The sequence below is a fragment of the Pan troglodytes genome, chromosome 8, assembly GCF_028858775.2.
Source record: "Pan troglodytes isolate AG18354 chromosome 8, NHGRI_mPanTro3-v2.0_pri, whole genome shotgun sequence".
Lineage (NCBI taxonomy): Eukaryota > Metazoa > Chordata > Mammalia > Primates > Hominidae > Pan > Pan troglodytes.
Window position 1 is genome coordinate 111,503,916 of NC_072406.2, and position 17,372 is coordinate 111,521,287.

General features: G+C 46.3%; 2 protein-coding genes across 7 annotated transcripts in view; one reads left to right on the forward strand and one right to left on the reverse strand.

Annotated features, from left to right (window-relative positions):
- CNNM1 (cyclin and CBS domain divalent metal cation transport mediator 1) overlaps positions 1–9,202 on the forward strand; it is a 69,222-nt gene extending 60,020 nt beyond the window's left edge. For 2 of the 6 annotated variants that reach the window (XM_016919080.4, XM_003312725.6), the window contains 4 exons: positions 2,678–2,861; positions 3,010–3,159; positions 5,162–5,263; positions 6,293–9,202. In XM_016919080.4, coding sequence (XP_016774569.1) covers positions 2,678–2,861; positions 3,010–3,159; positions 5,162–5,263; positions 6,293–6,372 — 516 coding nt within the window. In that variant the 3' untranslated portion in view covers positions 6,373–9,202. The remainder of the gene's footprint in view (positions 1–2,677; positions 2,862–3,009; positions 3,160–5,161; positions 5,264–6,292) is intronic. The other 4 variants (XM_016919081.4, XM_016919082.4, XR_010147001.1 and 1 more) reach the window with 3 other exon arrangements.
- Positions 9,203–11,738: 2,536 nt separating this feature from the next.
- GOT1 (glutamic-oxaloacetic transaminase 1) overlaps positions 11,739–17,372 on the reverse strand; it is a 33,871-nt gene continuing 28,237 nt past the window's right edge. Inside the window, 1 exon segment of the mRNA NM_001098541.2 lies at positions 11,739–12,557. Within this exon segment, the coding sequence (NP_001092011.1) occupies positions 12,418–12,557 (140 nt within the window). The 3' untranslated portion in view covers positions 11,739–12,417.

Sequence of the window (17,372 nt, forward strand, 5' to 3'; positions counted from 1 at the left end):
AAAAATAAATTAGTTAAATAATATAGAGCATTTTGCAACAGTAGTCATTCCCAAGAGACTTCCAGCTTGGGGGACGCAGCCAGTCTACCAACTTATAGGGGCCCTGAGCCAGGAAATCCATTTCAAAGCCTACTGAAACAGCCCCTTCCTTCTCTCTTCCTCCTCTCCTTTCTTCACTCACTGTCCCTTTCCTTCTGTCCCGCTTCTCCACTGTCCATACTTGGAATTGCCTTCCTTCCCCTACTTTCCCTTTTGCTTTATTTTCTTGATTAAGGCTTTATTTTTCCAAGACCTAGTCTTGCTTTCACAGAATCTCCAGTCACACTGACTTTGGGGGCAGAGGGGACACTGCTCCTTCCCCCACCTCCACCCTGTGTGTGGCATCAGCAATTTAGACATAATGAGATGGTAAGCTTGACAGCTGTCTTTGAAATGTATGCCCATTATAAAGTCAAATGGTGAGACATGCATGTGGGCATGTTTTAAACAACCATTCCTAACAGTTTTGTATAATGGATTCACTCATGTTATCTCATTATCTCTGGGCCTCTTTTATAAGATCAGAGAGGTTAACAATGTGGCCAGTGTATTCATTTGCCCATTGGCTGATTAAAAATGTATATGTATTTGGCCAAGGTCTCCCAGCTTGAAAGTGCCAAAATTGGGACTTGAACTTCAGTTCTTGGCACTGTGTTTCCTGCCATATTTCTTAGGTGAAGGGACATTTGGCCTTTGACTAAACTAGAAGCCAAATCTAAATAACTAAAGAACCCAAATAGAGTAAGATCAACTGCTTTACTGGGCTTACCAAGTGTCATTTAGGGAATTTTCCCGTCCTTTGGTGTTAGAGCCAATTTCCTCATCTTTGGGGGAAATTTTGGAACCTGACTTCTCACTTCCCAACAGAGGGAATTGCAAAAGTCAGGTGTTTTCAACAAGAACATTGAATCGATTGAAGACTTTGGATAAATGCTAAGTGGAGACCTGTGGTTCCATACCATTTTGACCTGAAAAATATCAAAGCCAGTTGTTAACACTTTGCTGCTTTGTCCTGTAAAATCCTTTAGAAGAAAAAAACCAAAACCTGAGTAGTACCTGTAACTAATTTTAACTAGGTCTTAAGTCAGCAGTTCTCAAAGTGTGATCTCCAGACTAGCAGCACCAGGAACACAGGAACTTGCTAAAAATGCAAATTCTCAGTCTCCACCCCAGACCTAGTAAATTAGAAACTCTGAGAGTTAAACCCAAAAATCTTGTTTTAACAAGTCCTTCAGATAATTCTGATGCTGAGGTTTGAGAATCACTGATTTAAACCATCAAGAGAAAACTCTATTTGCCCACTCAAATGGGCAGTAGTATAACTAGAAGCCTGGAATCTCTGCATGTATGTGTCCCATATGCTCTGCAAAAAGGCACGTATTCTTAACTGGTGTTTTGTGATTCGATTGGTTGTGCTTAGAATTTGCTTGGTTCTCTTGCAAAATATCCTGAAGTTTGTTAAAGGATTGATCGTGTCCAGTAAAATAATGCGTCTTGTCAGTAGTTGACAAGGAGCCACTGTTGAGACCTTGCCGGATACAAAGACAACTTCAAGCCTACTCTCTTTCCCAACATGTAAGCCTTAACCATCCCCTCTCCTATTTCCAGCAGAAATATTTTCTGTTTCAACGTGTAATACCAATTCTGCCCCAAAGGAAAGAGAAGGCAAAATGAGCAGAATTTGTGGTTTTGTCCGTTCACTAGCACTAATGCAGTGAAGGAGGGATGAAAACGCTTTAGGAGATGGTATGATTGGGAAGGATATTATGCCATGTACCATTTCCCTTCTTCCCCCAGTGCCAGCCGCTGATGAGTGGTTTCACATTCCTGTACTGGGTGGCACACAACCTAGTCTGTTTTCACTGCTAGCAAGGATTCACAGTGCCAGTCTGTTATGTACACCCAGAGAACAGGGGTGACAGAGACACCCTCCTGCCTTTTAGAAGAGATATTTGATCCATATTTTTCCTGCCTGGAATCGTGGAGACTCCTGTCTGGTCTGGCTGCAGCCTGACCCTCCGGATGCCTTCAGTTGTGGGTGATGTTTGACACATCAGGAAAGTCACAAGTCTGACTCCTGTGATTTGAGGAGACAGCTGGGAAACCTCCCTGCTGTGGTCCCAGCCAGCATAGGAGCATGACCCTACATCCAGGGATGGGCTTAGTCCAAATCAGAAATGCCCGTGTTCTCTCAGGCCTTAGCCTCCAGCTTCCCAACACTGAGACCTAGGGCATGAGAGCTTCCCTGCTGGAGTCCTACCTTATTCTCACCAAGTCACCCCCGACTGACCCTTTGGGCCTTTGGCAATAGTATAAATGGGTGTTTTAAACTTCTCCATGGGCAACCACCCTGCTCTCAGAAGATGCCCTCCATCCTCTCCAGGGTCTCAGAAGGTTTGGCTCTTCCAGGTGCCAATAAAAATGAACAGTGGGAGCTGGTGGCAGACCAGCAAAGGGCCGCCTCACTGTCCCTGCTGGACTGCTACAGCGTGGGTAAGGCCCCCATTCGTGGATCTCAGGCCTCAGAGGCCGAGGGTTCCAAGCACCCCAGCGAGGCTGCCCCCGAGCCTGGGAAGGCTGGCTGCATCCGGGTGGTCTCTGCCTAGCTGCTCCTAAGCTCCTGCCCTCTTCCTTCCAGATCACACGGCAGCAATATCAGAACGCACTCACTGCCTGCCACATGGACAGCTCACCTCAGTCCCCTGACATGGAGGCCTTCACAGACGGGGACTCCACTAAGGCCCCCACAACCCGGGGCACACCCCAGACCCCTAAGGATGACCCCGCCATCACGCTCCTCAACAACAGGAACAGCCTGCCGTGTAAGTCAGCTGGGCAGACGGGCAGGCTGGGCTGGTGTGGGGTGAGGACGACCCTGCCTTCCTCTTCTAGCCCTTCCCACGGCTCACACCACCTGAGCCCTGGGTCTTCTCCAAAGCAGAGAGGTGATGCACTCACTGTCCTCCCCAGGCAGCCGCTCAGATGGGCTGAGAAGCCCCAGCGAGGTAGTGTACCTGAGGATGGAGGAGCTGGCCTTCACCCAGGAAGAAATGACTGACTTCGAGGAGCACAGCACACAGCAGCTCACGCTGTCTCCTGCAGCCGTTCCCACGAGAGCAGGTCAGGGAGGCCAGCTGGGCCCAGTGCAGCAAGGGGGATCATTGCCTTTGGGCACTGGGATGGCCCAGGGAAAGCTGGCTGAGGGGAGCCCTGGGACCGCAGCCCGTGCGTTAAACCTCCGACCTCCTTACACAGCCAGGGAAAGGAAACATTTACTGAGCATCTACCATGCATCAGGCCCTGTCTGATTCATTCTCCTAGGAAAACTGTGTAGGGCAGTATTAGGAGTTGGGTTTCTGCCTGGATTCAGACCCTGGCTCCTTCATTTAGGAGTTATGCAATTTTAGGCAAGTTATTGAACCTAAGACTCGGTTTTTTTTATCTGAATGGATAAGTATCCTTATGTTAATAGGTATAAATTATGACAGCTATCTTATAAAGTAGCTTTGAGTATAAATGAGATAACATACATAAAAGGCATATTACAGTGTTCAGTACCATGCTTTATAAATGTTACATAGCTATTATTAGGCCTACCTTACAGATTAGGAAACTGATGTCAGCCATCATTCTAACTAGCTGTGGCTTTGACCAAAGGTGTATCCTATAAGACTTTTCCTGAGGTCTAAGACCATATCACCTCTCTCTGAAACACTGAACACTTCTGCCTTGACAGTGGTGTTGCTCTGAGCTCCCAGGGTCCCAGCAGTCTTGAGAAGCTTCTGTGTTTGCCTCACTAAGATGTACTTCCCCAAGCTTTCAGTAGCCCCCTATGCCTGCACCCAAGCCAGCAGTTCCCCCACCCGACCTGTCAGACCTACTTCAGTCCATAGTATAAGACCTCTCAAGTCCAGAACAACAACCTGAAAAAGTGCTCCAAGATTTTTAAAGTTGGCCGGGCACGGTGGCTCATGCCTGTAATCCCAGCACTTTGGGAGGCCCAGGCAGGCGGATCACCTAAGGTCAGGGGTTCGAGACCAGTCTGACCAACATGGTGAAATCCTGTCTCTACTTAAAAAAACAAAAATTAGCCGGGCGTGGTGATGGGTGCCTGTAATCCCAGCTACTCGGAAGGCTGAGGCAGGAGAATCGCTTGAACCTGGGAAGCTGAGGTTGCAGTGAGCCGAGATGGCGCCATTGCACTCTAGCCTGGGTGACAGAGTGAGACTCCATCTCAAAAAAAAAAAAAAAAAAAATTTAAAGTCAACAAGACAATATGTTCGAACTTGTGGCTGACCCAGAAAATCTGGGACATACATAGTCACTGTTCCAGGACCTGAATTTAGAACTGATGTTCTTTTTCTGCCCCCAACACCAAATCTAGTAGCTAAAGCACATAGCAAGAAAATGTAACAAAGGAATAAGAATGAAGGCGATGGAGTGGTCTTGGAGATCATCTAGTCCACCCTCGTCCTGTGACATTTGAGGACCCTGGAGGCCTAGAGAAGGGAAATAACTTGCTCAAGTCCAAAAACTGCATCAGAAGCAGGCTCAGCCTCATGGCTTCAGTGCAGTGCCATTTCCAACACACCGCTCTGCCTTAGGTTTTTATTTGCATTGGTGGTAAGGCTTGGCCCCTTCTGGGCTCTCAGATTCTGTAACTCTTTGAATTCCCATTGAGTCCTGTGGGAGAAGACAGGGGCATTGTTGTTGAACCCTGTGGCTTTCCAGGGTTTGTGCAAATAGACCAAGGAGACCTCCACCTATCCTCACGTGTGCTTTTAGTCTGGCAAGTAGACTGGGTGGAGAACACATTGTTCTCTAAACCCTCTCTCTTGCCAAACAGTGTTTGAGAAGAGGGAATGATTTCTGACTTTGCATGGATCGTTGGATTCTGGCTCCTGTTCTCCATCTTTTTGTTCCTTTTGTGGCACTAAAATGCCTCTTGCTAACTAATGACACCCTGTACTTTCCTGGGCGTCCCTGCCTTGTTACACCACCCTCACCTTGGCTCACGTCTTAAACTTCACTTGCTGAGGGATGTCATCACTCAGAATCACCCTCTCTTGATGCCTGAGTGTGTAGGTTGAGACAACTTGAGTTCTCTCCTTTCCTTTCTCAGCATCAGATAGTGAATGTTGTAACATCAACCTGGATACAGAGACCAGCCCCTGCAGTAGCGATTTTGAGGAAAACGTGGGCAAGAAGCTGCTGAGAACCTTGAGTGAGTAGCTAGTTCTTCACCCAAATGAGAGCCACCCTGCTGATGGTTAGTAGGAAAAGCATGTTAGCATCTTCCTCTTGGGGGAGGAGCCATGGACTCCGCTTAGAAACCCTAATGAGGTACAATTGTGGAAATCCGCAGAAGGGGTTGGGCCAGCACTGCACCCTTGATAGTTTTGGGATCTGTCCCATTCAGTTGTTTGTCCTCTAGGACAGAAGTCTGCACACCATGCCCACAGGTCAATTCTGACCTCCCTCCTTTACTTGTTTTTGTAAGTAAGGACTTATTGGATCACAGACAGATCCATTTGTTATCTATGGCAACAATGTCAGAGTCGAGTAATTGTGACAGAGACCATATGGCCCACAGGCCTCTAATATTTTCTGTCTAGTCCTTTAAAGAATTGGTGTCCAGGAGACTCAATAGAAAGAGAGCAATCTCCTCCACAGATGGAAGTCAATGGTGGAGAGAACAAGGTGAAGATATTCCTTCCTAAAAACAGACCTGGGAACAGATTGCTCTCTCAACCTTGAGGACAACTATGTAATTATGCCCACCTGCCCCACTGCAGAAGGGAGGTTGCTTCAGAGCTAGAGAACGCAGGTCCCTGGAAATGGCTTGCAGCTACAGCCACCAACCCTGATTCATGGGACATCAAAGTCTATGAGATTGGTCCTCTCTGAGGGTGTCTGGCAGTCAGAGGGGCTGGCCCCCAAGGGGCGCAGGAGGCATGGGCCTGAGGTGTTACATGGGCTTTACTCAGTCCCCTCCAGGAAGTCTCAATTCCAGGCACCAGCCTGGGTTTGTGACTTTTCAGAGATGGCATCTTATGTGGAAAGTACGTCCTAATCTTTCAAGATGTAAATATGCCAATATCAGCACCAGCATACAATGCCGGTTAGTTCTAACCAAGCTGTCAAGGGCTTTGTCTCCATTTCTGCTTCTGTTTTGAAAAGAACTCAGACTGCCAAGCAATTATGAATGTTCCTCCAGTGTTACAGGCTGATACTTGCAACCTGTTTTTTTCAGGTGGCCAAAAAAGGAAGAGGTCACCAGAAGGAGAGAGAACCTCTGAGGACAACTCCAATTTAACACCTCTGATCACATGACAGGGCAAAGCCAGCATTCACTGGGTGTGTGAAATTCCAGAGCTGTGGGGGAGAATCCACCCTCCCATCATCTGCTTCCCCCAAGGCCTCCCACAGGTGACAGAATGTTCTGCCTTCCCTTCCGTCTCTTCACCCCTAGCTGTCAGTTTGGCAGATTTTCCCTCGTTACCTCCAGTTCGACTCAGAACCTTGACATGGCCATAACAGAAGGAGGTGCCTCTGATAGAACATGCTAGAGATGGTCTTTTCCACAGCATAGTCTGGGACTGGAAAAGAGATGTCTGACTGCAAGCTGACAATGCCACTCTGGGACCCCTGATGCTCTTCTTTGTTCTTTGGGTCCCCTGATGCCATAGGAGACCTATCGTCTTGGAACTTGCCATTCTTTCCCCCACAACAAAATGTTAACTTTCTAACACATTTCATGCATAGCTTGGCTCAGAAGGTGCCATTGGCAGACAGGCACATGGGAGGCTGGAGTAGGAGGTCTGAAGATTAGTTCAGGGGATGGACCAAGAATTTCCCCCAGAGCTTTAAAGAAGTGGGACTCAGCCATGTTGGCGCGTGATTGACATTACAGCACAGAAAACTGTTAGTGACTGGTTTCCTGTTAGATAAGGGTTCCAGCAGCCTGGGGCAGTATGTCTCAGCTGGAATGGAAAGAATGTGAGATGGAACCTCAAGTCACTGTTTTTACCAGGGACACATCTGTTTTGGCTCCCAATCAGCAGTCTTCAATCGATCAATAATTCTGCTCTGGAAGAGAAGGAACAGGGAGCAGAGAGACCCAACTGGGAGCCAGAGATGGAACTTCAGGTCTTAAGTGCAAATCAAAGCAAAAAACAAACAAAACTTACATGGAAAAACTGTAAGTGCTGAAAGCAAGTTTAGCCATGATAAACCAAAGAGTGCCCAGGTCAGCCAAGAAAGATACATAATCTCATGGGACTTCAGTGAGAGTTACACAGGAATGTTGAAGAATCATTCTTCTTTTTCATGCATTTGTCCTTTTCCCACCCCCTTACTACACCCTAGCAGATCAGCTGAGTGTACTTTATTCCAAGAACTTACTGGATCTCTGGTTTTTCTCCTGAAGTTGGGGCAGGTGCAATTCCAAGCGTAACCACCAGATGGCAGAGTGACCGCGCATACCTGCTTCCAAGAATAAAACAGTTCTGAAAAGCAACCACAAAGCCGGGCGCGGTGGCTCACACCTGTAATCCCAACAGTTTGGAAGACCGAGGCGGGTGGATCACTTGAAGTCAGGAGTTTGAGACCAGCCTGGCCAACATGGTGAAACCCCATCTCTCCTGGGCGTGTAGTCCCAGCTACTCGGGAGGCTGAGGCAGGAGAATCGCTTGAACCTGGGAGGCAGAGGTTGCAGTGAGCTGAGATCACACCACTGCACTTCATCCTAGGCAACAGAGCGAGACTCTGTCTCCCCCCGCAAAAAAAAAAAAAAAAAGAAAGAAAGAAAGAAAGAAAGAGAAAAGAAAAGAAAAGCAACCACAGCCAGCCTTAGGGAAAACTTGGAAGTAAGTGAAATTTGTCTTCAGAATAACTATCTCCCTTTCTGATCTGTCTCCTACTCTTTAGATGTTCTCAGTCAGGTACTCACTGAACTCATTGATCGAGTGCTGTCTGCTAAATCTCCAAACCATTCCCAAACCTTTCCCCGTAGTATACCATCCAGCTTCCCTCCCCTTCCTCCAAAACCCTCCCTCCCACCTCCCCACACCCATTCAGTCATTCACAGGGAGGAGGGAGACTGATCATTCCTCTGGGTTATCTGCATCTCAAAAGAAAATGCTTACCCACTGGAACTGTTAACTCAGGGGTTCTTAACTTGGGGTCCATCACCCCAGGGGGTCCATAGTTGGACTTCAGAGGGTCTATGAAACCCCTAAAACTGTCAGTATTTAATGTATTTATTCTTGTATGTTTTTTCCAGAGCATTAAAGCTTTCATAAGGTTCTCAAAGGTCTCAGACCTACAAAGAGTTAAAACAAACAGACAAACAAAAAAAAAAACACTACTATTTTAAATAGTGGAACTTTCAGCCCAGCGTTTCTGCAATGCAGAGTGAAGTGGATACTGGGCAGTTCGAGACAGGTTTTTAATCATAAGTGGTCTTTTCAAATGTCCATCAATTGATGGGGAAGGCTGGCACCCACCAAGAAGTGGAAGTCCTCAGAAATTCTTGGCACACCCTAGAGTATTGTACAACCAACACCCCCACATAACTTTGTCCCCTCTTCCCCAACAACCCAGAGCAGGTGTTGCAGACAGGAGGGCCACAGCGTGTGGAAGTAAAGACTTTGGAGCTAGAGATGCCTTTTCCAGCAATGATTATTGACTTCACCACACCCCTCGCCTGGCCTGGCCTGAGGCTCAGCAGTGCATGACTTCTCGTAGATAACTTCACAGTCATCCAGTCCCAACACCTGCTCTTGCCTGGTAGGAACAGGCGAAGTGTCAGCCCTCAATGTTGGGTACTTAGACCCAAACCAATAAATGGTGAGTTTTGAACAAGAACTACCATCATGCAGGCTTCCTGCCCAGCTGACCACTGGCCCCAGGGGTGCCTGCCTGGCTGGTCTTCATCACCCGAGGCCACCAGGCTCAAGCCACTGCTGTTGCATTACACCCATCCCTTTGCAAAATCCCTATGGAGCCTGTCACCGCTCCCCTCCCTATATACCCCCACCCCACAAAGATTTTCTTCAGGTTAAAAAAAAAGTTTAAAAAAAAGATTTTAAAATAAAGCATTTATGAAGGCTCAATAAATTGTAAATAATTTTTAAATAAAATGAAAATGCCTTTCCTGGAATGTGGCTGTTTTCCTTGCCCCTGGAATCTTCTGACGTGGCTTCATTTGAGATGCAGGTTGAGTGATGCCCACGTGTGATGATCTCACCTGTGCACCACCTGCCTGAAGAGGCATGCCGCTCCGGGCCAGGTGTGAGGCTGCGGTGAGGTCACGGGGAAGCCTTGGCACACTACTTTGGGAGGCCAGATGGTAAGATTTTGCAGGAGTGAATGCCAGAAATGAGAAGTAAAACCCAAATGAGAAGCCAGTATGCATAAAGACAAGGAAGGAACTAAGACGACAGTGAGAAGGGCTGGCATTTGCTGAACCCATGTGATGGGTGAGGTGCTGTGCTGGGTGCCGTCCAAATTCAAGGTCTTGGGGGCTAAACCCAGACAAGCCCGAGACAGAATGTTGGTCACACTAGCTCGCTTCTGCAGAACCTTCAGAAAGGAGTCCAAGTGGCATGACTCTGGCAGTTTGCAACCAAAGGCTAGGGAACGGAACACAAGAATGGGCCAGGCCTGTTGGTCAGTTTTAAGCCGATGCTGGAGGGAGGGAACAGCCAGGCAGGTGGGAAGATGTGTTTGGGCATATAATACCTGTGTGGAAGGAAGGCTGAAATCTGACACCTACTACTCATTTCTCAAAGCAAACAGGAGGATCAGGGGCCTATGCCAAAACCTCTTAAGATTCTTCTCAGGAACCTCAGTAGAGGCTATTCATTTCACTAACGGTGATAATAAATAACGGAAACAACTATTTTGCCAAGGGCTTTATGTTCCAAGTATTCTGCTAAGTACCCACTAGCTCATTTCTTTCTCAACCACCCTGTGGAGGAGGGGTTACTGTCTGCAAGGTTACTGTCTTCTTGCTCACGGTTACACACCTGGGAACTGGCAGAGCCTGGAGGTTGGAGTGCCCTGCTCTTGAGTGAGCAAAATTGGTGAAACAATCCCACCTCTAAAGTTCACTGGCATGTCAGAGGCCTGAGGAGTCCTGCCGGCTTCCCAAACTCACAGCCCTTTTTCAGGTGAACGCAGTGGGAACCACACCAACCAACATATCTGTCGGAATAGAAGAAGGCCAGATTCCCATTGAGATGGGCTTTTTTCAAGTGCTAAAAACATTTGAGCACTTTGGTACTGTCACTTAGATTTAAAGATGTGTTTATCTTTAATGGTTTTGGCAGCCCCCTAAAGAGAAAATTTTAATTTTCCCTAACAAGAGAAATTAAATACTAATAAGATGGTCAGGTAGGATTGCACTTTGGAAGGCAACATTTTAGTATTTCAGGCTTTTTTTTTTTTGCCCCAGAGAGCCAATTTTCGTCCCCATGGAGGCAGTATCGTCCCCATGGAGAATGAGTGGTTGAAAGCATTTGGAGAGAATGGCAGATTGACAGAAGGTAGAATCATTCGACTTCTCTGCTGGCTGCCTTCCCTTACTAACAACAAGCATCTTTACATTGGGAGGAGAACAAAGACTGATATGTTCAGAAAGCTGTGAAGAGATGGGTGGGAGGGCATCTAATCACATTCACTCATGAACTTCCACCAGCCCAACCACACACTGGCAGAGTAAGTGTCCTCTGAAGGACTCCTGGGGCTCCAGCCAGACAGGGAAGGATCTGGAAACCACATCCTGTGCAGAAACAAAAGTGGTGGGGGAGAGGCAGTTCACGTGGAAAAGTGTAAACAAGGAATGACAACTGCTACTTTCCAATATTTGAAAGGTGGTAGATTAGAAGTGCCAGTAGATTTACTATCTGTGGTTTAAAGGAAGGAAAGGAGGGGCAGGGGAGTGGAACAAAGATCAAATTCTGGTTCAAGGTAGATGAACTTTTACCGTGAGCAAAAGGTAAATGAGCCTCTTTTTTTTAATTAAGAGGCTCCACCAGCAGAAGGGGATGCCTCACCAGGTATTTAAAGAATCCATCACCACCACCACCCCACCAGTTGAAATGGATGAGTCAGAGACAATATGGAGAGACTATTTCACTGGCGGAGAGGCAGGACTTGATGACTTCTGAGGCCCCAGTCATCCCTCAGGACTGCAGGATTTTCTAACAACCCAAATGAGTCCTAGAAAGTGGCAGATCCTATTAAAATCACAAGAATTAACTTTAAATATTTAAAAACTCCAAATAATAGACCTCTTGTGTTAAGTAACATCAAACCCCACCAAATTCTACAAAATGGCCATTTGGAGCGGCCCTTGGACTCTGGAAATTGTGATCTATGTTTTTGTGGTTCTGTTTCAATAAACCAGGAGGGACTCTGACAGCAGGGAACGGGCTGATATTCTATAATCAACCTGAGTGATGTCATCTCCTCTCACAGTCCAAGAAGTCCAGTTTCTTAAGTAACATAAGACAGCTGGCCTCCAAATGACAAGCCCGCAAAATCACCAGGGAGTTATATGGTGAGTTCACTGAAGGAAGCTATACTGTAAGAACACATTGTAGTTTTTCCTTTAGCCACTAGTAAAACCCTCTAAAGCATTCATTTTAAACTGTGGGTCACAACCCATTAGTGGTCATAAAATCAACTCCATGTCTTGATCAACATTTTTATTTTATTTTTTTAGGTGAAGTAGAACACAATAGAATGGCTCAAAAATATCAGAATGCACTACGCACATCACGAGTAAATACTGTTTGGTAAAACTTCTGTTTCAGTTAAATATGTATGTGTCCGTGCATGTCATGATTAAATATCCTTCTTAGCACAGTCACCCTAAAGAACCAAAGCTTAGGACTAGGGACACAACCATGCAGAAAGAGCAGGGAGACCAGACACTCTGGGTTGAGATGATGAGTTTAATGCCACAGCTGACACCCACATTCACACTTTGGCTCCTTCAGACAACTTGATCTTTGGGACTAGAATTTGTACAGAGTCAAACACCACCTAGAAGCACGTGGCCGCCACACACAACACTCCTTTTTAGTGAGAGGGACAAGATACCTATGTCTCATGATCAAAGTACTCTTTTATTCTTAAATAAAAATCTTAATTTGCTTTGACCTCCAAAGGCTCTAATCCCAGTCTCCAAATTCGTCTCAAGGGATGTTCTCTTCATGTGGGGCCGGTTTAAACAGAGGCTGCCTCACCAGAGCAGCCTTTCAGTCCTGCAAGTGTCTCTAATCCATGGTATGTACATGTAGGTTTGTGCAGGCAGGGAACACACATGACAGAGAACTACTTTGGTGGTACTGGACGGGTGGCGTTTCTTCACTGGATTTTGGTGACTGCTTCATGGATGGAGGTGGCCACGTAATCTAGATTTTTGGTGGTTAAGCCACTCACGTTGATTCGACCACTTGGCAGCAGGTAGATGTGCTTTTCATTGACCAGATACTCAACCTGCTTGGCTGTTGAAAACCAAAAGAAGACATAATCAGAGCAGAGGGGATCCTTAAAGGAGTGGAGGCTCAGCAATTATATGACAATTACAGCTTTACTTCTTTCCCCTTAACAGAGAGAAGCAAAACAAAAGGCGCTATTTTGTCCAACTGACAAACAGAAAAATATACTCACTAGATTCTGGAAAGTACTCTTACTAGTTCACCTTTGAATCCCCAGAAAATTCAATATGGCTACTACTGATGGGAATTTTAATCTGAGATTGCCTTCCAACCAAGCCTTATACATTATATCCACCGGGACACCCCTATCACCTAAAAACAACCATCAGAGGGACAGCGATATGAAATGCTGGCTATGAAGTGCTTCCTTTAGTTCTTCCCTAACCTGGACTTGCATTGAGTACCCGCGGCAGCCTCCCTTTGACATTTCATTTTTACAATACATTGGGTAAGGCCCCATGCATGAGGTACCTGATCAATCCTGTGTGAATTAACCAATGAGCTGAGAAATGACACAGACCTCTCTGACCTGGCACCATCAGACTTCTGTTCATTTCTCAGCTTTCTCTCAGATGCAGTAGTTTTTCCATGTTATCAGAAATGCATCACATATGGGTAAGAAGAGACTACCTGTACTTCCTTTATACAGCAGTCTCTAAAGCAGTTTTGCTATTTGGCAAATCCATTGATAGAATTTTAGTGAATTTGGCTGGGCACAGTGGTTCACGCCTGTGATCCCAGCACTTCAGGAGGCTGAGGCTGGTGGATTACCTGAGGTCAGAAGTTCGAGACCAGCCTGGCCAACATGCTGAGACCCAGTCTCTACTAAAAATACAAAAATTAGCCAGGCGTGGTGGCATGTGCCTATGGTCCCAGCTACTCAGGAGGCTGAGGCAGGAGAATTGCTTGAAACCCAAGAGGAGGAAGTTGCAGTGAGCCGAGATCACACCACTGCACTCCAGCCTGGGTGACAGAGTGAGACTCTGTCTCAAAAAAAAAAAGAATTTTAGTGAATTATTGCTTAAGTAATTAGTACCTTTAAGATACCACCAACCTGAGGAAATGGAATAATAATGAATCATCATAATCAGAGGAGTGAACACTATGTGCCAGGCAGTGTTCTAAGCACTGCATCTTAGTTCATCCTGATAATAACTTTATCATGCCCATTTTACAGATAGGCCATAAAGACATTAAATGGCCTTCCGAGGTTGCACAGCTGGTCAATGGTGGATGTGGGATTTTCAGGCAGGATTTCAAGTCTGGGCTGTACACTGCCCCCGTGATGCTACACTGCCTCTCTACGGAAGTGAAAAATCTGGACCCTGGACTCAGTGCTCCTTGAAGGAAACCAAAATAGTTCACCCCAAAATATACTTTGACATATTTTGAGATGGCTGTTGAGAGGGCCTACATACAGAAGTAGCCCTGCAAAGCTGTCTTTTGTGGGAGAGATCTGTATCTGTAGAGAAAATCTGCATGGCTGCAGCTAGGCTTTCTCTGAGGCCCTCCCTTGTCCAGATCTAGGGGAGATTAACTGAGAGTGTGATGCCTTTAAAGGTCTAAAAGAAATAGACCTTTACCGCTATTTTCTCCGAGGGCTGCTACCTGTCTTATCTACATAATATAACAAGACCACCTTTGCTAACCAGGCCTTCTCTTCTCTGCCTGCCATAATCTGTTCTGGCAAGCTCCAAGCTCCCATTCTTTCTATAACCCCAAGATGGTATAAAAGCATCAATCATCTGGCCATTTATTTGAGTTCTATTTTGTAAGACACCTGTGCAAGTTAATAAATTTGCATGCTGGCCAGGCACAGTGGCTCATGCCTGTAATCCAAGTACTTTGGGAGGCCGAGGAGGGAGGATTGCTTGAGCCCAGGAGTTGAAGACCAGCCTGGGCATCATAAGGAGACCCTGTCTCTACAAAAAAATCTTAAAAATTAGCCAGGCATGGTGGCACACGCCTGTGGTCCCAGGTACTACGAAGGCTGAGGTGGGTGGATTGCTTGGGCCTGGGAGGTTGAGGCTACAGTAAGCCATGATTGTGCCACCGCACTCCAGCCTGGGCAACAGAGTGAGACTCTGACTCAAAAATAAATAAATAAATTTGTATGCCTTTTCTCCTATTAATCTGCCTCTTGTCAGCTGATTTCCAGCAAACTTTCAGAGGGCAAAGGGTAAGTTTTCCCTTGACCCCTCCAAACCAGTGAACAAAGAAAGCAAGCTTAAGAAGAGGTTTACCTGTGTGAATTGGTCACCCAAGGGGATAGAGCCTCAAGCCAACACAGCCCTGGGTGTGCCACTCTTTCTAAAAGCCTGTGCCCTGAGGCAGTGATTAAACGACTCCTACCCTGGCTTTTGGTTTTGTTTTAGTAAAAATGAGCCCTTTCTACTTTTTCAGAGAAGGGAAGTGTCACAGTTTGAAAAGCTAGTAAAAGTTATGGACTCTTTCCCTAGAGCAGGGCCAAAATACACATATACAATTTTTTAAACATCATTTCAGGGGCTTCACAGTTCTCCTAAATGTACATCCAGGGATTCCAGGTTAAAAGCCCCATTCTGACAGAAAAAAGATAACAAAGGAAGTATTGTAATGTGAGAATTGTAGAAACTAGGTGGCGGATATATAGGGGTTCACTGTACAATTCCTCCAACTTTTCTGTATGTTTAAAACTTTTCTGGCCAGGTGCAGTGGCTCATGCCTATAATCCCAGCACCTTGGGAGACCGAGGCGGGCAGATCACTTGAGCTCAGGAGTTTGAGACCAGCCTGAGCAATATGGTGAAACCCCGTTTCTACAAAAAATTAGCCAGGCATGGTGGTTCACGCCTGTGGTCCCAGCCACTCGGACACTGAGGTGGAATGATCACCTGAGCCCAGGGGGCAGAAGTTGCAGTGGCCCGAGATTGCACCGCTGTACTCCACCCTGGGTGACAGAGCGAGACCCTGTCTGAAACAAACAAACAAACAAAAGGCCAGGCACAGTGGCTCACGCCTGTAATCCCAGCACTTTGGGAGGCCAAGGCAGGTAGATCACTTAAGGTCAGGAGTTTGAGACCAGCCTGGTCAACATGGTGAAACCCTGTCTCTACTAAAAATACAAAAATTAGCTGGGTGTGGTGGCTCATGCCTGTAGTCCCAGCTACTTGAGAGGCTGAGGCAGGAGAATCGCTTGAATCCAGGAGGTGGAGGTTGCAGTGAGCCAAGATTGTGCCACTGCACTCCAGCCTGAGCAACAGAGCAAGACTCTGTCTCAAAAAGAAAAAAAAAGTTGGGAGGAAAACAAAACCCCTGTTTTTAATAAGGGCAAATGATGCCAAGCGCTAAAAATATAACTTTTGTGTTATAAGCACAGTTCTATTCTCATCATTTTTCCAATTCATGATATTAATAAAACTAATTTCCTCCTGTGGATAATGGGAAGATATGGATATTTTACAGGGAGACATTCCCATATTGTGAGCTTTTAGACTATTACTACTAAAGACTATTAATATTTCTGTTACATGTAATATTTTTATAATTGTGAGTGAACTAATTCTCTGTTCCTCAGTCAAGAGGACATCTACAGCTAACTGAGCTATTTCTTTACTTTCTTAGGTAGCTTCATTTTACCCCAAAGTATTTTGAGGGGTCCACAATACAAGCTCTATTAACTGCCATTTATATTTATTTCCTTTGGATTTTTCTGAGCCCACTTCACACTGGCACTGTGATGGCCCCAGTTAAATACCTCCCCACGGCCTCTGCCGTTCTGCCTACAAACCAAGCCAGCCACACATCCCTCTCTAGAGTCACTGGGACACACAGGTGAGTCGCCACATCTGCACTGTGGGAATTACTAAAGAAATGACGCCTGTAATCTCAGCTACTCGGGAGGCTGAGGCAGGAGAATCACCTGAAGCCGGGAGGCGGAGGTTGCAGTGAGTCGAGATCACACCACTGCACTCCAGCCTGGGCAACAGAGCAAGACTCCATCTCAAAAAAAAAAAGAAGAAATGACTCTTCTGTCATCAGATGGGACTGCAGATGGCAGATGTGCCCTACTGACAACTGACAAAGACCATGCATGACCACCTACTAGATTTTCAATCAGCTTTTAATTCCAACCACCAATCTAGGTTCTTTTCTTTTTTTTTTGAGATGGAGTCTCGCTCTGTCGCCCAGGCTGGAGTGCAGTGGTGCGGTCTCGACTCACTGCAAGCTCTGCCTCCTGGATTCAAGTGATTCTCCTGCCTCAGTCTCCCGAGTAGCTGGGACTACAGGCGCCTGCCACCACGCCCGGCTAATTTTTTTGTATTTTTAGTAGAGACGGGGTTTCACCATGTTAGCCAGGATGGTCTTGATCTCCTGATCTCGTGATCTGCCCACCTCGGCCTCCCAAAGTGTTGGGATTACAGGTGTGAGCCACTGTGCCCAGCCCAATCTAGGTTCTTGTTTATGAAATGCAGAGATAACTTTGTAATCTCTTTTTGAGGATAATACCTAGAAATAGGAAAGACCTGTTAAGAAATCAGTTCCCTGAATAATCATTATATTCAGGATTAAGGCAAACCCAAAATGTACCTGAGCATTTATAAGAACCTTTCATAAATTACGGCTCCCAGCTACCAATCCTGTTACCTCCCAGCTGGCTCTGAGCCACTTCCCAGCCCACAAACACGGAAATATCTTGGCTGTGGGTCAGCAGGGCAGACCACAATACTCTTCTGAGACCCAGTTTATGAGATGGTGGGACACCCTAAGAAAACCTAACTTGTCCTGGTCCAAAGCAATGGCTGCCCAATTAGGCAAAGGCTGTGAAGGTGAGCTCAGCTCA